At 37.2% G+C, this 19062-nt stretch overlaps 1 protein-coding gene across 3 annotated transcripts in view; it reads left to right on the top strand.

Moving 5' to 3' along the window:
- Positions 1-16093, top strand: part of CSGALNACT2 (chondroitin sulfate N-acetylgalactosaminyltransferase 2) — a 29265-nt gene extending 13172 nt beyond the window's left edge. Inside the window, exons 6-7 of one of the 3 annotated variants that reach the window (XM_004680910.2) lie at positions 6906-6987; positions 12537-16093. In XM_004680910.2, coding sequence (XP_004680967.1) covers positions 6906-6987; positions 12537-12829 — 375 coding nt within the window. In that variant the 3' untranslated portion in view covers positions 12830-16093. Of the gene's footprint in view, positions 1-4822; positions 4884-6905; positions 6990-12536 lie in introns of those variants that run through there. The other 2 variants (XM_012723907.1, XM_012723906.1) reach the window with 2 other exon arrangements.
- Positions 16094-19062: the final 2969 nt, after the last annotated feature.

Below are 19062 nucleotides of genomic sequence, written 5' to 3'. Positions count from 1 at the left end.
TATATAGTAACTCTCTTCACTATTTTACAGCTATTTTGTGAACCTAAAGTTAGTCCAGAATAAAAGGCTTATTTTTAAAAGTTACTTGAGAAACATATCCTAAATGGAGTCAACATGAGGGTGAAGAGGAGTAAAAGTTTGCTGATAATAATATTGTCTGGAATATTGGAAGGATGTGGGGAAAAGTGATTATGAATTCATCCTAGATACTGTATAGAAAAATGAGTTTAAATATTTCCATTTCACATTCTATCTAATTCACTATGCAACCTTTGCAGATTGCTTAACCTTTCTAAGTTTTAGTCTCCTCACTTAAAATACAAGATAAAAGCTTGTTCCAGCACAATAGGCATTCAAGAATATTTGTTCCCTTTAGTTGCCTTACTATAAAAGGTTACTGTGTGGGCCTGCCAGCTGCTTTAGGAGGGCCCTATTCACTCATTCACAAATACTTTTTGAAGACTAATAGGTATAAGAATTGTGTTAGCACTAGGAATATAATGTTTACTAAAACCCTCAAAAGTTCTCATTTCCTACTTTTCTAGAAATTTGAGATCCTGTCTTCTCTTAGTGGATCTCCTAAAAATATAGAACACATCATTGGCTTATAAAGAGGATATGTTTGCACAGACTTACAGGTTAAACATTAATAGCAGGTAGAGAATTTGAGTTTAGTCGCTATACCATTTGTTGCAGTTTGAACTTATCACCCCAGCAGCAGGTACAAAGCCTATAAAACTACTTTACTTATACTATGTATATTTTAAAAATACACTAAAAATAAATAATATACCCAATAGAAAACAAAAACAGGTAAAAGCCTGTTGTTAAAAATCACAGTAAATATTGAAATGATCAACCTTATTAAGAATAAAACAGCAGTGCAATGTTTTTTTGTTTGTTTGTTTTTTTCATGCTGTAAAACTGCTGCTTTTAAAAATGGCCATTCTAGGGCCCTCCCTGGTGGTGCAACGGGTTAACGCACTATGAGGTTATCCAAGGCCACTGCAGCAAGGCCACTTCCCGGGCCAGGGAAGTGACCCACATGGCATGGCAGACCTCTCCTGACCCGCCCACTGCTCCCCTCAGCAGTGTATTTCAGTCAGTCTGCCTGTTCTGTTCCCCACTCTGTCTCACCCCCACACCTTTGGCCTGTACCCCAGTTCTTATATGTATAAATAATAAACCTTTTTAAAAATGAGATAAGTAAATAAAAATGGCCAGTGGTGTAAGAATACCAGTGAGCTTTTTGAATCAGGAGTTGGCAAATAGGTTCATCTCTCTGGTCCTATAATTTCCTTTCCGAGAAGTCTCTGCTGAGGAAATAATCAAAGCTGTAGAGTAAGCAGTATGTTACTGACAACATTAAAAGCAAGCAAAACTCTCATAGTAAAATGATGAATTGAATTATAGTTAATACTGTTGTGATTATTATTTACCAAAAGGAAAAAATACATGAAATATAAATGAATACATTGGGTAAATGTGGAGAAAAATGTAAAGTTAGAATGAGAAATTTATTTTTATATGTAACTTAGATATTTTAAAGTTAATACTAATTTTTATGCACTTTATGTTTGAGATACTGTCCTGCTTTTCATAAATGGTAACTCATTTAATTATCCTAACAGTCTCTGAGGTAGGTGCTATTACTACCTGTATATTGCAGATGAGATGTTGAATGGCTGCCTAAAATGCATAGCTAGTCACAGTGGGGCCAGATCCTGGGCAGTGTGACTTCAGTCTGCACTCTTACCCACTGCAGATACGATCTCCGTTATGTAAATTAAACAAATGAGAATTGGTTTTATGTTAGATACCCTAGCACTTAAAACCACACAGGCATTATTATTATTATGCTATTACTATTATGCTATGTACATTAATCTATTATGGTGGGAAGAGACCAAAAATAAAATCTATTAATAACATGCAGATCATAAAAAGAGACTGAGTTGTGAAGATAACTAGGTGTTTCTGTGGTGTTTGGTCAGAGATGGGGCTGTTGGAGGCCCATCAAGATGACATCAGGAATCTTCTACTCAGGAGGGGAAAAGGGCTTCCAGGCAGAAGGAACAGCGGGGTCTTTCCTTAAGGTGACGGAGCACAGTAGGCAAGCAGCTGAGTGCAAATCTGGTCAGATCTGTAAGAGAACTTGTTACTCTCCTACACGGAGTTGGAATTTTATGCCCCATGTAATAGAAAGCCTTGGGAGGTCTTGATTGTTTGGAGAGGACTGAGTGTGGCTCCACTCTAGTAGCCAGTTAGGCTTGGGCAGTATACCTGAGGAAATAACCGCAGCTCCCAGGAGAGTGGGATTGGATTTGGAGAGAAAGCTGACTAAACCGTGGGCTGGAGCTGTAGGTTATATATGATACCTGTACCCCCACACACATGCTTAGGAGGACTAGCTAAAATGCAGTACAGTATTTACTTGGGAGTATGGGCAATTTGCATTTCCTTCTACTTTTCCTCAATAGCAATGTGTTACTTTAAAAATCCAAAAAAAAAAAATGTGTCCTTTCCCTAAGTGTGATAATATTTAAAGAATTTTTTAATATTTGTAAAATCAGAAATGGCATGGGGTCAAGGGTTTTAATACTCTACATTAGGATTATATTTTGAGTAAGGTAACAAGACTATTAGAGCCTAGTCTTGGTTTTGCCACAAAAGTTGTACATACCTGTATAAATATATCACTCAACAAATATTTATTGAAAGCTTACTATGCAGAGCCTGGCATTATTCTAGGTTCTAGAGACATAGCACAGATTAAAAGCAGCAAAAAGTCCTGCCCTCAGCACCCTTTATATTCCAAATAGGGAAGAACCTCTCACTCCCCTTTCCCAAAACTAAGGAAAAGGGAAATGCATACCTCATTTATCATCGCTAGCTTGAGCCAAGAGCTCGGTGCTGCCCGTTTCTTTTTGTGTTTTCCAGTTGGTTCTCAGATTCCAGACAGCAACTCTTTATATTGTCCCCAGTCTTCTCAAATCTGCTCCTTCTTCAGACCTGTATTTTCCTTCTGTCCACCTGTGTATTCCTTCTGTCCCTGCTCTCTGCAGGACGTCCCCATGACTGCCATACGGATCACTCAGCAACATGGTATTCAGCTCCACACTGTTCCTCTCCAGGATGCCCTTTCCCCTGTGCTTCCATTCTTCCATTCTTGGGGGTTGGCATTAGGCCAGTTGTTCAGGACCAAGTCTGCTCTCATCTCAGTTGAACCTTCCCTCTCCCCACCATCCTTCTTTCATTCAGTCACTTACAGACTTCAGTGCGTCTGTGCTCTAATCTTTTTTATATCCATCCAACTAGCACAGTAGTGAACCACCAGCATCCCACATCCAGAGTGTAACTAAATGTTGCCTTTTTTTTTTCTTAAGATTTATTTATTTGGCCCTCCCTGGTGGCCCAGCAGGTTAAAGAGCATCACTGAGAAACTAAAGCCACTTCCACATGAGTTCTATTCCCACCTGCCCCGGAGGTGACCACATGGCGTGGCAGACCTCTCCTGACCCGCCCGCTGCTCCCCTCAGCAGTGTACTTAGTAGATCTGCCTATTCTGCTCCCCACTCTGTATCTGGTGAAGCCTCTCTCCACCCCTGAGCCTCTGGCCTTTTTTTTAAAAAAAAAAAAGATTTATTTATGCCTACAGAACTGGGGTACAGGCCAGAGGTGCGGGGATGGGCAGAGGATTCACCAGAGACAGAGTGGGGAGCAGATTGATGAAGTACACTGCTGAGGGGAGCAGCAGGCAAAACAGGAGAGGTCTGCTGTGTCATGTGGGTCACCCCTGGTGTTGGGGATCAAACTCTTGCTGAAGTGGCTTTAGTTTTATTGTGCTATGTTTTAACCTGCTGTGCCACCAAGGAGGGCCCGAAATGTTGCCTCTTAACCAAACTCCTTCCCTCTTTTCTTGATACTCCAACCAGAGTTAATATCCCAAAACATCATCTGATCACATGATTCTACTCATCAGAGAATTCCCATCGTGATTAGGATAAAGCCCAAATCCCATGACAGACACATGTGATTCTCTCTAATGTGGCCTTGTGGATTCCTCTAGGTCAGAGGTCCGTAGTCTGTAGTCTGTGAGCCATGTCTAGCCTGTGGCCTAGTTTGGTATGACCCATGAGTTAAGAATGTTTCAAAAATATTTTTTAAAGAATTGTACTTCATAGCTCATGAAGATTAAATAATATTCAAATTTCGATCTCCATAAAGTTTATCAGAACGCAGTATATTGAATTGATTATCAATGACTGCATTCACACTACAGTGGCAGAGATGAATAGTTACAACAGAGACTATGTTTCACAGAACCTAGAATATTTACTACCTAGGGTTTTTTTGTTCTTAATGATTTTATTTATTTATGCATAAATAACTGAACTGGGATACAGGCCAGAGGTGCAGAATTCACCTCTGCAGAACCATGAGAGAATTCACCAGAAACAGAGTGGGGAGCAACAAGCAGATCTATGAAGTACACTGCTGAGGGGAGCAGTGGACAGGTCAGGAGGTCTGCTGTGCCATGTGAGTCACCTCGAGGGCCGGGGTTCAAACTGGCATTGAAGCTACCTCGGCCAGCTTCACAGTGCTGTGCTCCAACCCTCTTGCACCACCAGGGAGGGCCCACTACCTAGTATTTTAACAGAATTTTACTGAGTGCTGGTCTGCATGTATAGGCACCTCCACTTTTGACTCCATCCTTATCACAGTGCTTTCTCTCATCTCCAGGACTTTGCACAAATTATTCTTTTACTTGGAACTCCCTCTCAGTACATCTTTCACTTGACTAACTCTTACTATTTTTCAGATCCAAGCTCCAACTCTATTTCTTCAAGGAAGCTGTCTTAGAATGCTGCTGTTTGGATAAGGTGCCTCTTTTCCCTTTCTGTCACCCTCCTCATGTCTATATTCTCACTTCCCTCCTTTTATAAGCTCACTCCTTCTAGTGTTTTCTCTTAATACCCCAACCTGGCTGAGGCTCCCTCTGTCAGCCAGGTTCCAGAGCAGCAGAGAGTGGGTAATACCAGCCTCACAGATGTCACTGTTTAAAATATAGGCCTCAGGTGTCCCAGGCTGCCCTGAAGTATGTTCTTTACCCCTACCCACCCACTCTCCTCCTCCAAACCAGCCGTAATGTCCCTCTCTTCACCCCTCTCAGCAACCTCACCACTCCTCATTCCATGTATGTTGTTTATTTCACTTAGAAAAGAGAAGTGGTGAGATGTTCACTTCCTTTTGATCTGATCTTGAGACCCTCTAGCCTCACTTATCCTAATATTAGGCCCCTTCTAAATAATTGCCAAGAGAGTACAAAAATAATATACCTGTAACCTCTTTTTGACCCCAGATCATCATTCTACTCTTACCCTTGCTTTCTATGCTCTTGCCACAGTCATTTCCTTGCTGTTTGTCGAACACTCCAAGCACACTTCTAAGCCTCAGAGCCATAATACAAATTGCCCTCTTTGCCAGGAATGTTCTCCAGATATTTGTGTGACTCATGCCCTCATTCCATTAGGGTCCCTGTACAAACATAGCCTCCTGAAAGAGTCCTTTTGTTGCCATTACTTTCAAAGTAGGTTTTTCTCTCTGCTATGCTTTTTCTCCTCATCCATTTCTTTTCCTAGCATGTATCACCATCTGAATATATTCATTTTCCTTTTTTCCACCAAAACAAAGGCTCTGTGATAGCAGAGACTTTGTCACTTCTATTTACTGTTGTGCCCTGGGTCCTAGATATTGCTTGTTGAATATGTGAATAAAATAAAGGTTTATCAGATTTTACCTTTTTCTTGATCCTGGTTGCTCAGTATCATCAGAATCTTGAACTTTTTTCTTTATCCCATTGAACTTCACTGGTCTGACAGCTTCATTTTAAAGCTGGTTTTCCCTTAGTGGAAATGATTGCAGCAGTTCAAGCTTCATGTCTGGACCTGCCACAAGGGATTGGCAAACAATCTGTAAAGAACCTCATAGAAAACATTTTAAACTTTGTGAGTCCTTCTGTCCCTGTTGTACCAACTAACTCTGCCACTGCACCATGCCGGTACCCATGAACACTCTGTAAATAAATGAGCATTGCTGCATTCCAGTAAAATTATTTAAAAAGACAGGCGGCAAGCCAGATTTAACACACAGGTTGTAGTCTGTTCACTCCTACCCTATGCCATCCAAAAAGAGCAAGTATCTTATCTAGCAGTTCTTTCAGAGAAATGAGTACTTTTACTTTCCAGAGTTCCCAGCAACTCCCCTTTTAGCTTGTTGTCCTAAAATTTGTCAAAGTTCTATTAGTTGGTCAATTCCTACAATATGTGGAATGAAACTTTCCTACTGGTATAGAATGAGATATCATCCAATCTGAAGCTACATATGGAAGGAGTGTTTTGGAAGCAATGGTCTACGTAGGGCTATGTACCAGAGCAAAACTGTACAAAATCAGAAAGGATTGGATGCTGCAGTGCCACTTTGTAGGGTATAATATATGTCAGTAGGTATTTGTGCAAATGCTGTCCTCCTAGAATGTAATCCCCTTGAGGTCAGACTCATTAATAATAATAATATCATATTTTATTAATAATCATATTAATAATCATAGTTTATACCTTATAGTTATTAATTACTACTAATCATAGTTAGTAATTATTAATAATCATAGTTTATACCTTATAGTTTTATACCCTGTAGGGCCTGAATTCAATTCAATTCTTTGTTCATGCAATTATATTTTTGTTGTTCCTATAAGGACTTAATTATTAAATTATTGTGATCCATCTTTAGTTATCTCAAGGATTAGAAGGAGCAATGCTCTTTTCAAAAATAAATTTGTCTCATTGATTAAAACTTCCAGTTTTTGAAGGATTAAATTGAGTTTGTTTTTTTTTTTACTTAAGGTTCACAAAAAGGATTCTGGCTTTTGGAGAGATTTTGGTTTTGGAATGACTTGTCAGTATCGATCAGATTTCCTAACTATTGGTAAGTTTACCTTACATCTAAGGATAGATGCTTGGGTATCTACTGTAGCACCGTGATAAGGCACTTTTCTAAAGGTGTCAGTTTTGAGTGTTTCTCTATTAAATTGTGAATGTCAGAGATTAACTGAAGATAAGAGAGGTAAATGAGTTTATAATAACTGTCTTTGAATAGCAAAAACAATGTAATACGTTAAAAGTATTATATAATATTTTCTTGTTTCTTCACAATCAAAACACTAGTTTTTAAAAATACTTGACTTATGTGCAGTTGTGTCAGGTACTTACATAACTTTGTTGTACTCGTAGATTATTACAAGTAATCTTGGATTACCTAATCCAAGGGTTTTTCATATTTTTAATTTAGGCATGAAACTGCCTTTGAACTGCTATACAAAATCCTAGTATTTCAAACATACAAAAAATTATTTTTCTCTTTGGTTGAAGTTCATGTGAGAGACTTAGAGTCACTTAACACAGTCATTAACACTTCCCTAAGCCAATGAAGAGTTGGCTCTAAACTTCCTGTCCTACCCTATTTCCGTCTTACCCAACAAAAGTAAAGCTTTGAGCATAATTTAAGAATGCAGGCTGAAATCTTAATTCCACGTTTCCTGGTTCATTAAGTTGCTACCTTTCCATAGCATATTAGAATATATTCCACATTTACATACATACATGTGTGTATTGATATAGTTAATAGAATATATAATGTATATTTTGGTTTATTTATATTCATTTTTAAGTCAGCCATTTTTAAAATTCTGCCATCTTTTCTGTTTAACATAATATTTTAGTATTTCTTTCTCATTATTGATATTTTCTATTTGATGAGACAATTGTAACACTTGAATAGTTGAAAATAAGCCAGTTACAATAAAAAAGACTTAAATGAAACTAATGCCCATTTCCCAATTTCTTGCTCAATAAAGTGATGACATCACTGCCTTCTGGTGTCTCTTGTTTCTCACGTTCCTTTCTGTTTCTCCTCATAACTACATTAAATATATTTTGATAAAGTTAATGGTCTCTCACGTTTCTCTGAGACCACATTCATTTTTTTTCATTCTTTTCTGTCTGTTCTATGAGTTGCATGAAGACAGTTGATCTACAAGTTACTGATTCTTTTGTTAATTCAAATCTGTTGAGCTGCTCCTATGAATTTTCAGTTTGAATTCTTGTACATATTAACTTCAGACTCCCGTTATATATGTGTGTGTGTGTGTATAAACCATACATATTTATGTATGTATGTAAAATATTTGTCTCGTTATTAATATGTTCCACTTGAAACATTATCTTACCTTGTTTTACATCTTTATGCATGATTTTTTTATTCTTAAAATTTTTAAAAAATAATTTACAATATTTACAATAACTACTTCATAAATTTTGTTAAAACCAACATCCTAGATCTTCTCATAAGCATTTTCTTTTTTCCACTTGTTTCCTGGTACATGGGCCACACTTTTTTTTTTTTTTTAATATTTATTTGTTTATGCATACAGAACTGGGGTACAGGCCAGAGGTGCAGGGCTGGTGAGAGGATTCACCAGAGACAGAGTGGGGAGCAGAACAGGTCAACTGACAAAGTACACTGCTAAGGGGAACAGTGGGCAGGTCAGGAGAGATTTGCTGCGCCATGTAGGTCACCTCCAGGGCAGGGATTAAACTCATGCTGAAGTGGTTTAGCTTCTCAATGCTGTGCTTTAACCACATTTTTTTATTTACATTCGTCATACTTTTTTGTAAATATTGGACAGCTTAGGCAACATATTTTGGTATTTCTGGCTATTGATGTCCCCCACCTCAAGGGCTTTAGTTTAGCTTTAATGTTGGTTATCTGTTGGTTTTACATTTGAGTGAATTATAATATCACGGCCAGCAACATGAAGCCTTTCATGTCACTCCTGAAGCCTTGCGTACAGTCATCCTGGGAGGTCTCTCTTTGTCTCTTTGCTTGCCTCAGTTGGTATTACTCCCATCTATTAGGGTATATTCATCATTTGCTGTTTACTCTCGTTTTTGATAATGCTCTAAGGCATAAATTAATTAGATCCTTTCACAGGACAGGGTAGTTTTTGAGGCAAGTCTTTGAAGTTCCTTTGGGCCCCAGGTGCTCTTCCCTGTTTCTCTGTAAACTAGTTGGTCTGTGTTCTAGCTTGTTACTTATTTACCAAATGTCCTTTTTTTAAAAAAAAAAAACATTTATTTATGCATACATACAGAACTGAGGTACAGGCCATAGGTGCAGGGGCGGTAAGAAGATCCACCAGAGACAAAGTGGGGAGCAGAACAGGCAGACCTATGAAGTATACTGCTGAGGGAAGCAGCGGGCAAGACAGGAAAGGTCTGCCAGGCCATGTGGGTCACTTTCCTGGCTGGGAATCGAACTTGTGCTGAAGCAGCTGCGTCAAGCTCATAGTGCTGCTCTTTAACCCATTGTGCCACCAGGGAGGGTCCCAAGTGTCCATTATTTTTAAGAGCCGCCTTTGGTTTGTACTTCTCTATACCTTATTAAAATTAAATCAGTTCCTTTGGAAAGAACTTTGTTGTGTTGCTGTTTGTTGTGTTCATCAAATTTCTGAGTCTCTACTCGAGAGCTTGGGTTAGAGATAGTGATACTGAAAATTGCTGGTACTTTGAGGCAAAGAAAAGTAGCTTTATTTGTTGACAAATGAGAAGGGTAGAAGACTAGAGTGTGAAAGAGTGTCATCCTGCTTACAGCAAAGTGTAGTGGTATTAACTAGAGTTACAAGCATGTGAAAGAAGGTAGGTAGTTAAGGTCAGTGTACCCGTGCCTGTAACATAAGTGTCCAGTGACTTGGTTGACAACAGCTTATTTTTGTTACCTTTTGATGCTCTACAGTTCTGATGTTTTCTTTGCAAAGTTCTGTCCTTGGCTTTGTTCTCAAGGGTTTTTTTTTTCCTTTGCAGCAAGACCATTTGTCCTCAGAATGCAAGGAAAATGAAGATGTTAGAAATCAAGGTTTATTAGGCTTATAGAAGGGACAGAATGTCTCTTCAGTGCAGGAAGTGATTTGTATTTCTCTACTGTTATCAACTGTATGTACATTTCTCTCAGAATGACACCCAGTCACCTGGGTAAAGGCACTAGGTCCCACTTCTTGACAAGTGCATCTGGGGTGAAGCCTGTACTCAGTGAATGTGAGCTGACTGAGAAAAGGAGACTTTGCCTTCTCTGCACTACTTATTTGGAATTTAGCCTCTTATTTGGAGCTTCCATTCCTTCCTTTCTTCTCTCTCTGGCATATTCGTTCTGAAGTTCTTAAATGGTTTGTCCTGGTTTATTGTTTTTCCAGTTTTCTTTCTCTTTGCTTGCATTTATGGTTTTGGAAATATCTATAGACATGTCCTCAAGCTCAGAGTTTCTTTCCTCCAGCAAGACCAGCCTACAAGTAAGCTTCTTGAAGGCATTCTTCATTTCTATTACATTGGTCTATCAGTGCAAAAATACATTGGTCTATCAATGTAAAATGCAAAAGCATTTCTTTTTTAGTCTTTCTTAGGATCTTTTGCTTACTCATCTGTTCTTACAGTGTTGTTCACTTAGACCCCTTAGCTTACAGTCGTTGTGAACTCCTATGCTGATCATTTCATTGTCCCTGCCATGTCTGAGTTTGGTTCAAAGCTTGTTCTGTTTCTTCAAACTATTTTTTTTTCATTTTTTTTTTTCATTTTTAATGGCTAAATATGATGCCTTAGGTTTAAGGAAACTATCATAGATAGTAATGGGGTGATCAGGTATAAGGGGAGGGAAATAAATATATCCTGTGGTCCTGTGATTACCTCTCAGTTCTTTAATGAGTCTGTATATCTGGACCATGAATTTCACTAGTATTTCTCTGATACTGCCCCCCATCTCAGATGGGACAGGGTGACTAGAATGGACTGGAATTGATTATATCCCTTTCCCTGGATAGGTTAGGCGGTAGTAAATAGTTATTTTTGAGGCACACCTCCTTAGGAACAGAATGCTCCAGTGTATTTCAAAATGGTTACTTAGCCCTCCCTCCATAGGAATTTTAGGGGACTCTTTTCTCCAGTCTTCACTCGATCTTCACTCTAAAACCTGGTATCACTCCTAGATGAAATTACAAAAGTAGACCCTCCCCCAATCAAATTTTCACTCTCAAACTTATTCCCTGAGCCTCTAGCAAGGAATTCATCAATTATAGCTCAGATTTTCCTACTCTGACAGTGGTCCTCTCATCCCAGAATTTTTTACTCAAGTTTTTGTTGTATTTCTCTCTTGTCTGCTTCTTTCTCTCTCCACCTTTAGGGATAGCAGTTTTCTCAGTGACTTTACTTCTCTGAGAGATCTGAGAAGCGATATTGATTTTTCAATTTGTTCAGCTTTTTACTTGTTAGGACATAAGCCAGAAGTCCCCTGTTTATTTTAAATACCTATATCACTTCTAATGTTTGGCTAATTCATATCTATGAGGAAGAATGTATCAACATAGTATTTAATAAAGCTAACTGTTTGAAGTAATACTTTTTCAGTGATTTTAGAATTATTGTCATCCTGTGAATGAAATAAAGTGGCATAGAATTAAAATTTGACAGATGACATAATTTGGAAACCCAGCTCTTAAGTAAAGAATTAATTCTTCTTAGAAATGGTTTCTAGATCTTCAAAACTCCAAATGTTTTTGTTCTCCGTGATTCTTGAAATAGGTGGTTGTTCAACTTAAGCCAATTTTAAAATAGTCTCATATTTATGTCCCATTTCATGTGTCTACTTATTCCAGTTAGCCTTCTGTCATATCGCTCCACCACAGTTGTTCTAGGTGAGATTAAAAGTGACTTTTATGTTGCCAGGTCTTCTTAGTTCTTTTTAAACTCCTGGTTGAGCAGCACACACTTGACCAGTTCTACCTCAAGATGCTTTCTTCACTTGAGTACTGTGATAGTACATTCTCTGGACATTTTCCCTCCTCTGGGATCTTTTCTGTTTCATGTGCTTATCTTTTGCTTATTTATAAGAAGACTTCTCTTTCTTTGGCTCTGTTTAATCTCTAGATAGGGGCATTTTTTTAGCATTTAGCCCTGGTCCTTTTTTCCTTCCACACGCCTTCAGTAATTTCATCCATTTCTTTAGTTTTAAATCATCTGTGAGCCCATTCTTAAATTTGTATCTACAACATGACCTTTTCCTTTGCTTTCTCCTCAGTGAAGTTTTCTGTAATCCAGGAAAGCTTAACGTTTCAAAGGAGAGGAGAAGAAACCTAAGATTTTAATGGTTATGAGATTATGAATGATTTGTCTTTTCTTCTACTTTATTTGATTTCTGTAGTTTTCTATAGAAATTTGGAGTTTTCAAAGTGTTCTTAAATAATTTCATTTTGATACTCTTTCAACAGATGTTGAGATCTTAAATGGTAATGTCTTCAACCAGTACCTCATTCTGCAAATCAGAGGTCTTTGGGCTGTATTTGCAATCTCATTTGAAGCTTAGTATTTGAATGTTTTCAGTGTGCTTTGACTGCCAGGCAGCAATTATGTACAGTGTCTCTTTTGATCCTACAGGTGGATTTGACATGGAAGTAAAAGGCTGGGGTGGAGAAGATGTTCACCTTTATCGAAAATACTTACACGGTGATCTGATTGTGATTCGGACTCCAGTTCCTGGTCTCTTCCACCTATGGCATGAGAAGCGCTGTGCTGATGAGCTGACCCCTGAGCAGTACCGCATGTGCATCCAGTCCAAAGCCATGAATGAGGCCTCTCACTCGCACCTGGGAATGCTGGTTTTCAGGGAGGAGATAGAGACGCATCTTCACAAGCAGGCATATAGGACAAATAGTGAAACTGTTGGTTAACATCCTTTACACATTAGTCTGAACCACAAACCAGCACTATTTATTTAGCCTTAATTCCAATCCCAGATGCAGTGCCTCTTTCAGAGAAGACATGTTACCTTTTGTGTTCTTTCTGACATTACTTCTCTTCAAGGGTTTGACTTGATGAGAAGGAGTAAATGTTTCAATGCAGTCTGTTTTTGAGACCACTGCATTAGAACTGAGAAATCAAAATCTGCCCTAAAACAGTTTTGAGAGTTTCTCCCTGGCACCCACATTCTGCCCGTGTCCTGGTTGCCTCTGGGCTGAGGAGTGGAATGTGTTGTACTAATGGTAGGTCAGGAGCATCTTTTTCATGAAACCAGTTGAAGTGTTTGCACAAGGGTTCTTCACCTGCTGATCACTGAGACAACATACTTGATCTTCAGTCAGTTGCTTAAACAAACCTTTTATATTGAAGTAGAGGATAATTAATTGACACGTCTAAAATCCCACCAATTACGAGAAGGCAGAAATAAAAGCCAGCCCCTTACTTAATGTTGCTCAACCCCCTACGTGTTTTTAAGCAAAAGGGTAAAATATAGGAAGTACTTAGGTTAGAATCTGTGACTTGATTACAAATACAATGTTTACTATTTATCATCTTGTTCAGGAGTAGTAGTCAAAGTTATTGTGGACTGTTTTGAACAAACAAGTAAGCATGGCATGTCTTTAAAAGAACATTTAATTATATTGGAATACAGGACACGGGGGTGTCTGAGGAGCATCAGTTTACATGAACCGGGGCTGTATCAGGGCCTTTCTTTTGGGGGTTTAGATTAGACGAGCATAGCATGGTGATGTGTGGGTTTTTGCTTTGTATTATTTCATTTAGCATGGATCCACATATATTTATTATCCTGTTTTCTAATATGTTAATATATGCTACATTTGTATTTGCATTACTGTAATACTTTGAGTTGAGAGTTTCCCTGAATGGAGGAAAGTGATTTAATGAGATGTAGACAGCATAAGATCACACTTGTGATCTGAATGGAAATCTGATTATAGAATATTTTAGAGAAGTATATTACTTGCAGATAGAATAATGTTTTAATTGAGGTGTAAACTAATGAGACAAGATAAATACGAAATTATATTCAGATAGAATTCTATTATTTATCACACATGGAACTTTTACCATAGGGTTAATCGCTAAATACAGAAATCAGAGACTTGGTGAAAGACATGCACAATTTTATGAAACTTTGTCTTTTAAAAAAGACTTATAGTGAAGACTTTCTGCTCATATATAAGCCCCTGACAATTCACAAAAGAAAAATCATTTTCCTTTTTGCTCAGTAAATCACATTGTCTAAAATCTTTCAAATCCCAAATTCTTGGTGCTATATTAATTCAATTTGACAATAACTCCTAATTGTTCTTACTGTTTTTAAGTTGGGATAGGTAGCACTTAGGCTTGTCAGTTTAAGATGTATAATATGGTCTCTGCAAACTTACTCAGACCATTGTCTTCTTTTATATACACTTATTTATTATGAAGGACAGTGGATTATGGTACTTAAGTTATTTGCAAAGGTAAGCTGCATCTTATTTTCTTGATAGTTGAATCAAGTGATCTGCTATATTAAACTAGTTTTTCATTTAAAGATGGAAGCTAAGCAATGGACATATTGTTTTTGACATTAAATGGTACCAATAAAGTATTCTATTACCCAAAGTTTAAAAAATGTGATAAATTTTTTTGTTGTAAAATATCCTAAAAAAGAAAGATATATAACTTATAATTGTGTCTCTTGTAATAAAGCAAACACCCAGTGCACTCGCTACCAGATTAACATGTAGAACATGACCTGTCAAAAACCTCTTCTCTACTACATACCCTCCTGCTCTGACTTTGGCTAGATCCAGAAATTGCTTGATTTGGCAAAAATCATGCCTACATTTTTTAGAATAGTCACTATTCTGATTTTTGTGAAAATTTTCTGTTTTTTTCACTGTTTTTCTTCAGTTTTCCCAACTGTATATATTTCTCTATCCAATAGATTGTTTGGTTTTGCCTGGTTTTGAATTTTATGAATAGTATTTCATTATATAGCCCTAACATTCATTCAGTAATGTTTTTGAGGTTCACCCATGTTACAGTTAAATTCATTTTTATATGTGTTCTGTATCTGTATACTACAATATTTACTGTTCATAGATATTTGGGTTGTTTGTAATTTTTTTGTTACTTTTGCTCTCACAAGCAGTGTTGTCATAAATACTGTTCTACTGTCTTACAAATCTGCAGGATTTCTCTAAGATTAATAATGCTAAAGCATTGTTTGTGGACTGCCTCTAACAGTTGGAGAGAGTTCACTGCTTCCGTGGCAGTGCCTGCTTTTACCAGGTGATTCTTGCTAAGTTGATGGACTTTAACCATGAATTGCAGTTATAATATTTACATTTCCAGTCTTTTTTGTCCATTTTTATCAGTTTATAGGGATATTTCACATATTTGGGATGCCAATTCTTATTGGTTAAATGTTTGCAAATAAGTTCTCCCAGGATGTGGCTTGTATTTTTACCATTTTTGATGGTACATTTTGATGAATAAAAGTTAATATAGGTAATCATTTTTCTTTATGTATTTTACTTTTTATTGACTTATCTCAAAATAGGTCAAGATGTCTTATAGCTCTTGTTCCATGTTTTTTTCTGGATACATCATAGATAGCTTTATTTTTAACCTAAGTGAAAGAGATTTTTGTGATTGACATGAGATAAGGGTTGCATTTCACTTTTTTCCAGCATCACCTTTACTATAAAGTCCAAATTTTACCCACTGATGTACAAAAGCACTCTACATCCATCAGCTGTCCAATTCTAGGTTCTCTCCTCAGTTTGAGTAGGCTTTTTAATCTCTCACCATGCTGTTACATCATGATCTAAATTCTGAGTTGTAGTTCACTCACCATGTTCTTGAAGATTGTCATAGCTGTTTGTAGCCTTTGTGTTTTCATTATAAATTTTAGAATAAGCTTAAACTTCACAAAAATGTTTATGGATTTAATTGGAATTTCAGTGAATCTATAAGATCACTTTGGGCAAAATTTACACCTTTCTACTAAGGAATCTTCCAATCTTATTACATGGCATAGCTATTTATGTCTATAGTACCTTTCAGTTAAGTTCTTTCTCACAAAGTGGACTTACATGTATTATTTTTCAAATATTTCCAAGACACTTTATTTTTTATGCCATGGTAACTGTCTTTTATTTATTTTTATTGTCTGTTGCTGTTGTTTAGAAATAAAATGATGCTTGTGTGTTCATTTTTGTGTTCCACAACTTTGCCAAAACCTCTTAATGCACTTTTCTCTTTTGTACATTTTGTTTATACCATCATACAACTGAGTAAGAAATTTACTTTCTCATTTTTTATAAACTGAATTTACTTGTATTGCTCTACTGTGCTTGTTAGGATTTCTCATGCAGTGTTATTTGGAAGTGATAATGGGGGCTTCCTGCTTAAGTTTCTGGTCTCAAGAGTAAGTATGATATTTGCCTGAGGTGTTTTTAAGTGCTCTTTATCACGTTAACAGCTCCCTTCTATCAATACTTGGCAAGCTTTTGCCATGCTTGAGAGTATTTATCAAGTACTCTTACTATATCTGTTGAAATAATCATATGATTGTTTCCCCATCTTTAATGTGTTAAATTGATCCATTGAGTTAATTGATTCTCCCAAGAGCCCTTGCTCTCTGGAGTAATGATGTATTATTCTTGTACAAATCCTGGATTTGGTTTGCATACACACACACACATATTCATTTACCTATCTGCAAATGTATTCATGTTACATATTTGGATATTTATGTATTTCAGGCATTTTTCAACAACTTTCCTCTTTCACCTTTGGGCTTTTGGGCTTTTTCACCTTTGGGCTAAGGTTACTGAACTTAAAAAGTAAGTCACAGGTTTCTAGACCTCCTATTAGGTTTCTAGAAAAGTTTGTTTAAGACTGGAACTATTTCTTCTGTGAGTATTTAGCGAACTGCCTGAAAGCCTTCTGGGCACGAACTTTTTAAATAGGTGTGCTACTTACATTGATTCTGTTTAATGATTTTATAACTTCTGTTTTTTATTTATTCTAGAGTCTAATTGAATTATTTTAGACAAATTGCCGTTTTCTTTAAATTTGCAAGGATATTTTTTAAAATTTAGATGAACTATATAAAGTTTCTTGAAATACCCTCTTACCTGTAATTTATATGACAAAATTTATGATAGCCTGTTTCATTCTTTTTATTTGTGTATATTGTTTTTTCTTGATTACCTTTGCTAGAGTGGCAAATTTTTTAATATCTTTCTAATCTTGACCCCTACCAGCCACATAAAATATTCTTTCACTTTACTACCCTCCAACACAGTGGGTTTTTGTTTTTTGCTTTTTGTTTTTTTTTTATTACAAAAGTTTATTTTTACATCATTTTGCACATTTTTTTTTTCCATCTCGATTGTAATCCCCACGGGTTTCCCATCACCAAATCACCCGTGTGCCACCACCATAGTCCCGTGCATTTCCCTCCTCCCCCCCCATTTTTGATCCCATTCCCTACTCCACCCCTACAAAATGTCTCTGTATATGGTATATGGTTGTTCATTATTTTTGTTATTTTCTTGCCTGTTCCATTATACTCCTGCTATGAGTGAAACCATCCGGTATTTTTCTTTCTCTTTCTGGCTTATCTCACTAAGCATGATCTTTTCCAGCTCCATCCAAGTTGCTGCAAAAGACATGTGTTTCTCTTTTTTGGTTGCTGAGTAATATTCCATTGTATATATGTACCACATCTTTCTAATCCAGTCATCTACTTTTGGGCATTTGGGCTGCTTCCATGTTTTTCCAATTGTAAATAAAGCAGCAATAAAGATGGGGTACAGGTATCTTTTTCAATCAGTGTTTTTGTGTCTTTTGGGTAGATACCTAGGAGTGGGATTGCTGGGTCGTAGGGAAGCTCCATGTTTAGCAGTTTGAGGAACCTCCAAACAGTTTTCCATAGTGGTTGTACTAGTTTGCATTCCCACCAGCAGTGCAGGAGAGTTCCTTTTTCTCCACATTCTCGCCAACATTTGTTGTTGCTAGTTGTTTGAAGATGTGCCATTCTCACTGAGGTGAGGTGGTATCTCATTGTGGTTTTAATTTGCATCTCCCTTATTACGAGTGATGTTGAACATTTTTTCATATGCCTGTTGGCCATCTGCAGTTCCTCTTTGGAGAAGTGTTTTTTTAGCTCTACTGCCCATTTTTTGATGGGGTTGTTTATTTTTGTTGAGTTTCGTCAGTTCTCTGTATATTTTTGTGATCAGTTCTTTATTGCTACTTTTACCAACACAGTGTTTTTAATGTAGACTCATTTCTTTTTGCTATGTGCATTTATCTCATTTTGAGTTTAGTTTACCATTAGGGAAATGTATCTTTTCCTATGCTTATTGCCCATTTGATTTCTTATGAGATGCTTATAAAAGTTTTTTGTTTTTTTTAAAGATTTTTTTTTAAGATTTATTTATTTATGCATACAGAGCTGGGGTACAGGCCAGAGGTGCAGGGCTGGTAAAAGGATTCACCAGAGAAAGTGGGGAGCAATACAGGCTGACTAATGAAGTACACTGCTGAGGGGAGCAGTGGGCTGGTCAGGAGAGGTCTGCCGCGCCATGTGGATTACCTTTGGGGCGGGGATTGAACTCATGCTGAAGTGGCTTTAGCTTCTTAGTGATGTGCTTTAACCTGCTGCACCACCAGGGAGGGCCCAGTTTTTCCTTCTTTTAATTGATGTTTATCTTCTTTTTTAATTGACTTGTAGGAATTACTTTTATATTCTGGGTCTTTTGTCTTTTTTTTATATTGAAACATCTCAGCAGGGAACTTCTCCCTCTTAATGTTACTATTAATAAACAAAATTCTGGGCCACCTGGTGGGCCAAGGGTTTAAGTTTCAGCTCTATGAAGCTATTAGCAGCTACCTCAGCGCCTGTTCAATACCCAGTCTGGGGCCTGACCCACATGGCTTGGTAAACCTCTCCTGGCTGCTCTGCTCAGCAGTATATTTCAGTTAATCCCCCTGGTCTCTGTGAATCCTCTCATCTACCCACCCAAACTTCCCACCTCTGGCCTACACCCCATCTCTTATATGCAAGATACATCTTTTAAAAACAAATATGCAAAAGGCTTAGTTTTTAAAATTTTCCTTTTGTGATTACATTTTTTTT

This window comes from Condylura cristata, unplaced genomic scaffold, assembly GCF_000260355.1.
Source record: "Condylura cristata isolate star-nosed mole 26May11 unplaced genomic scaffold, ConCri1.0 scaffold00011, whole genome shotgun sequence".
In the NCBI taxonomy this organism is placed as follows: domain Eukaryota; kingdom Metazoa; phylum Chordata; class Mammalia; order Eulipotyphla; family Talpidae; genus Condylura; species Condylura cristata.
Note: the sequence above shows the minus strand (reverse complement) of the source record. Positions and strands in the feature narration are given on the sequence as shown.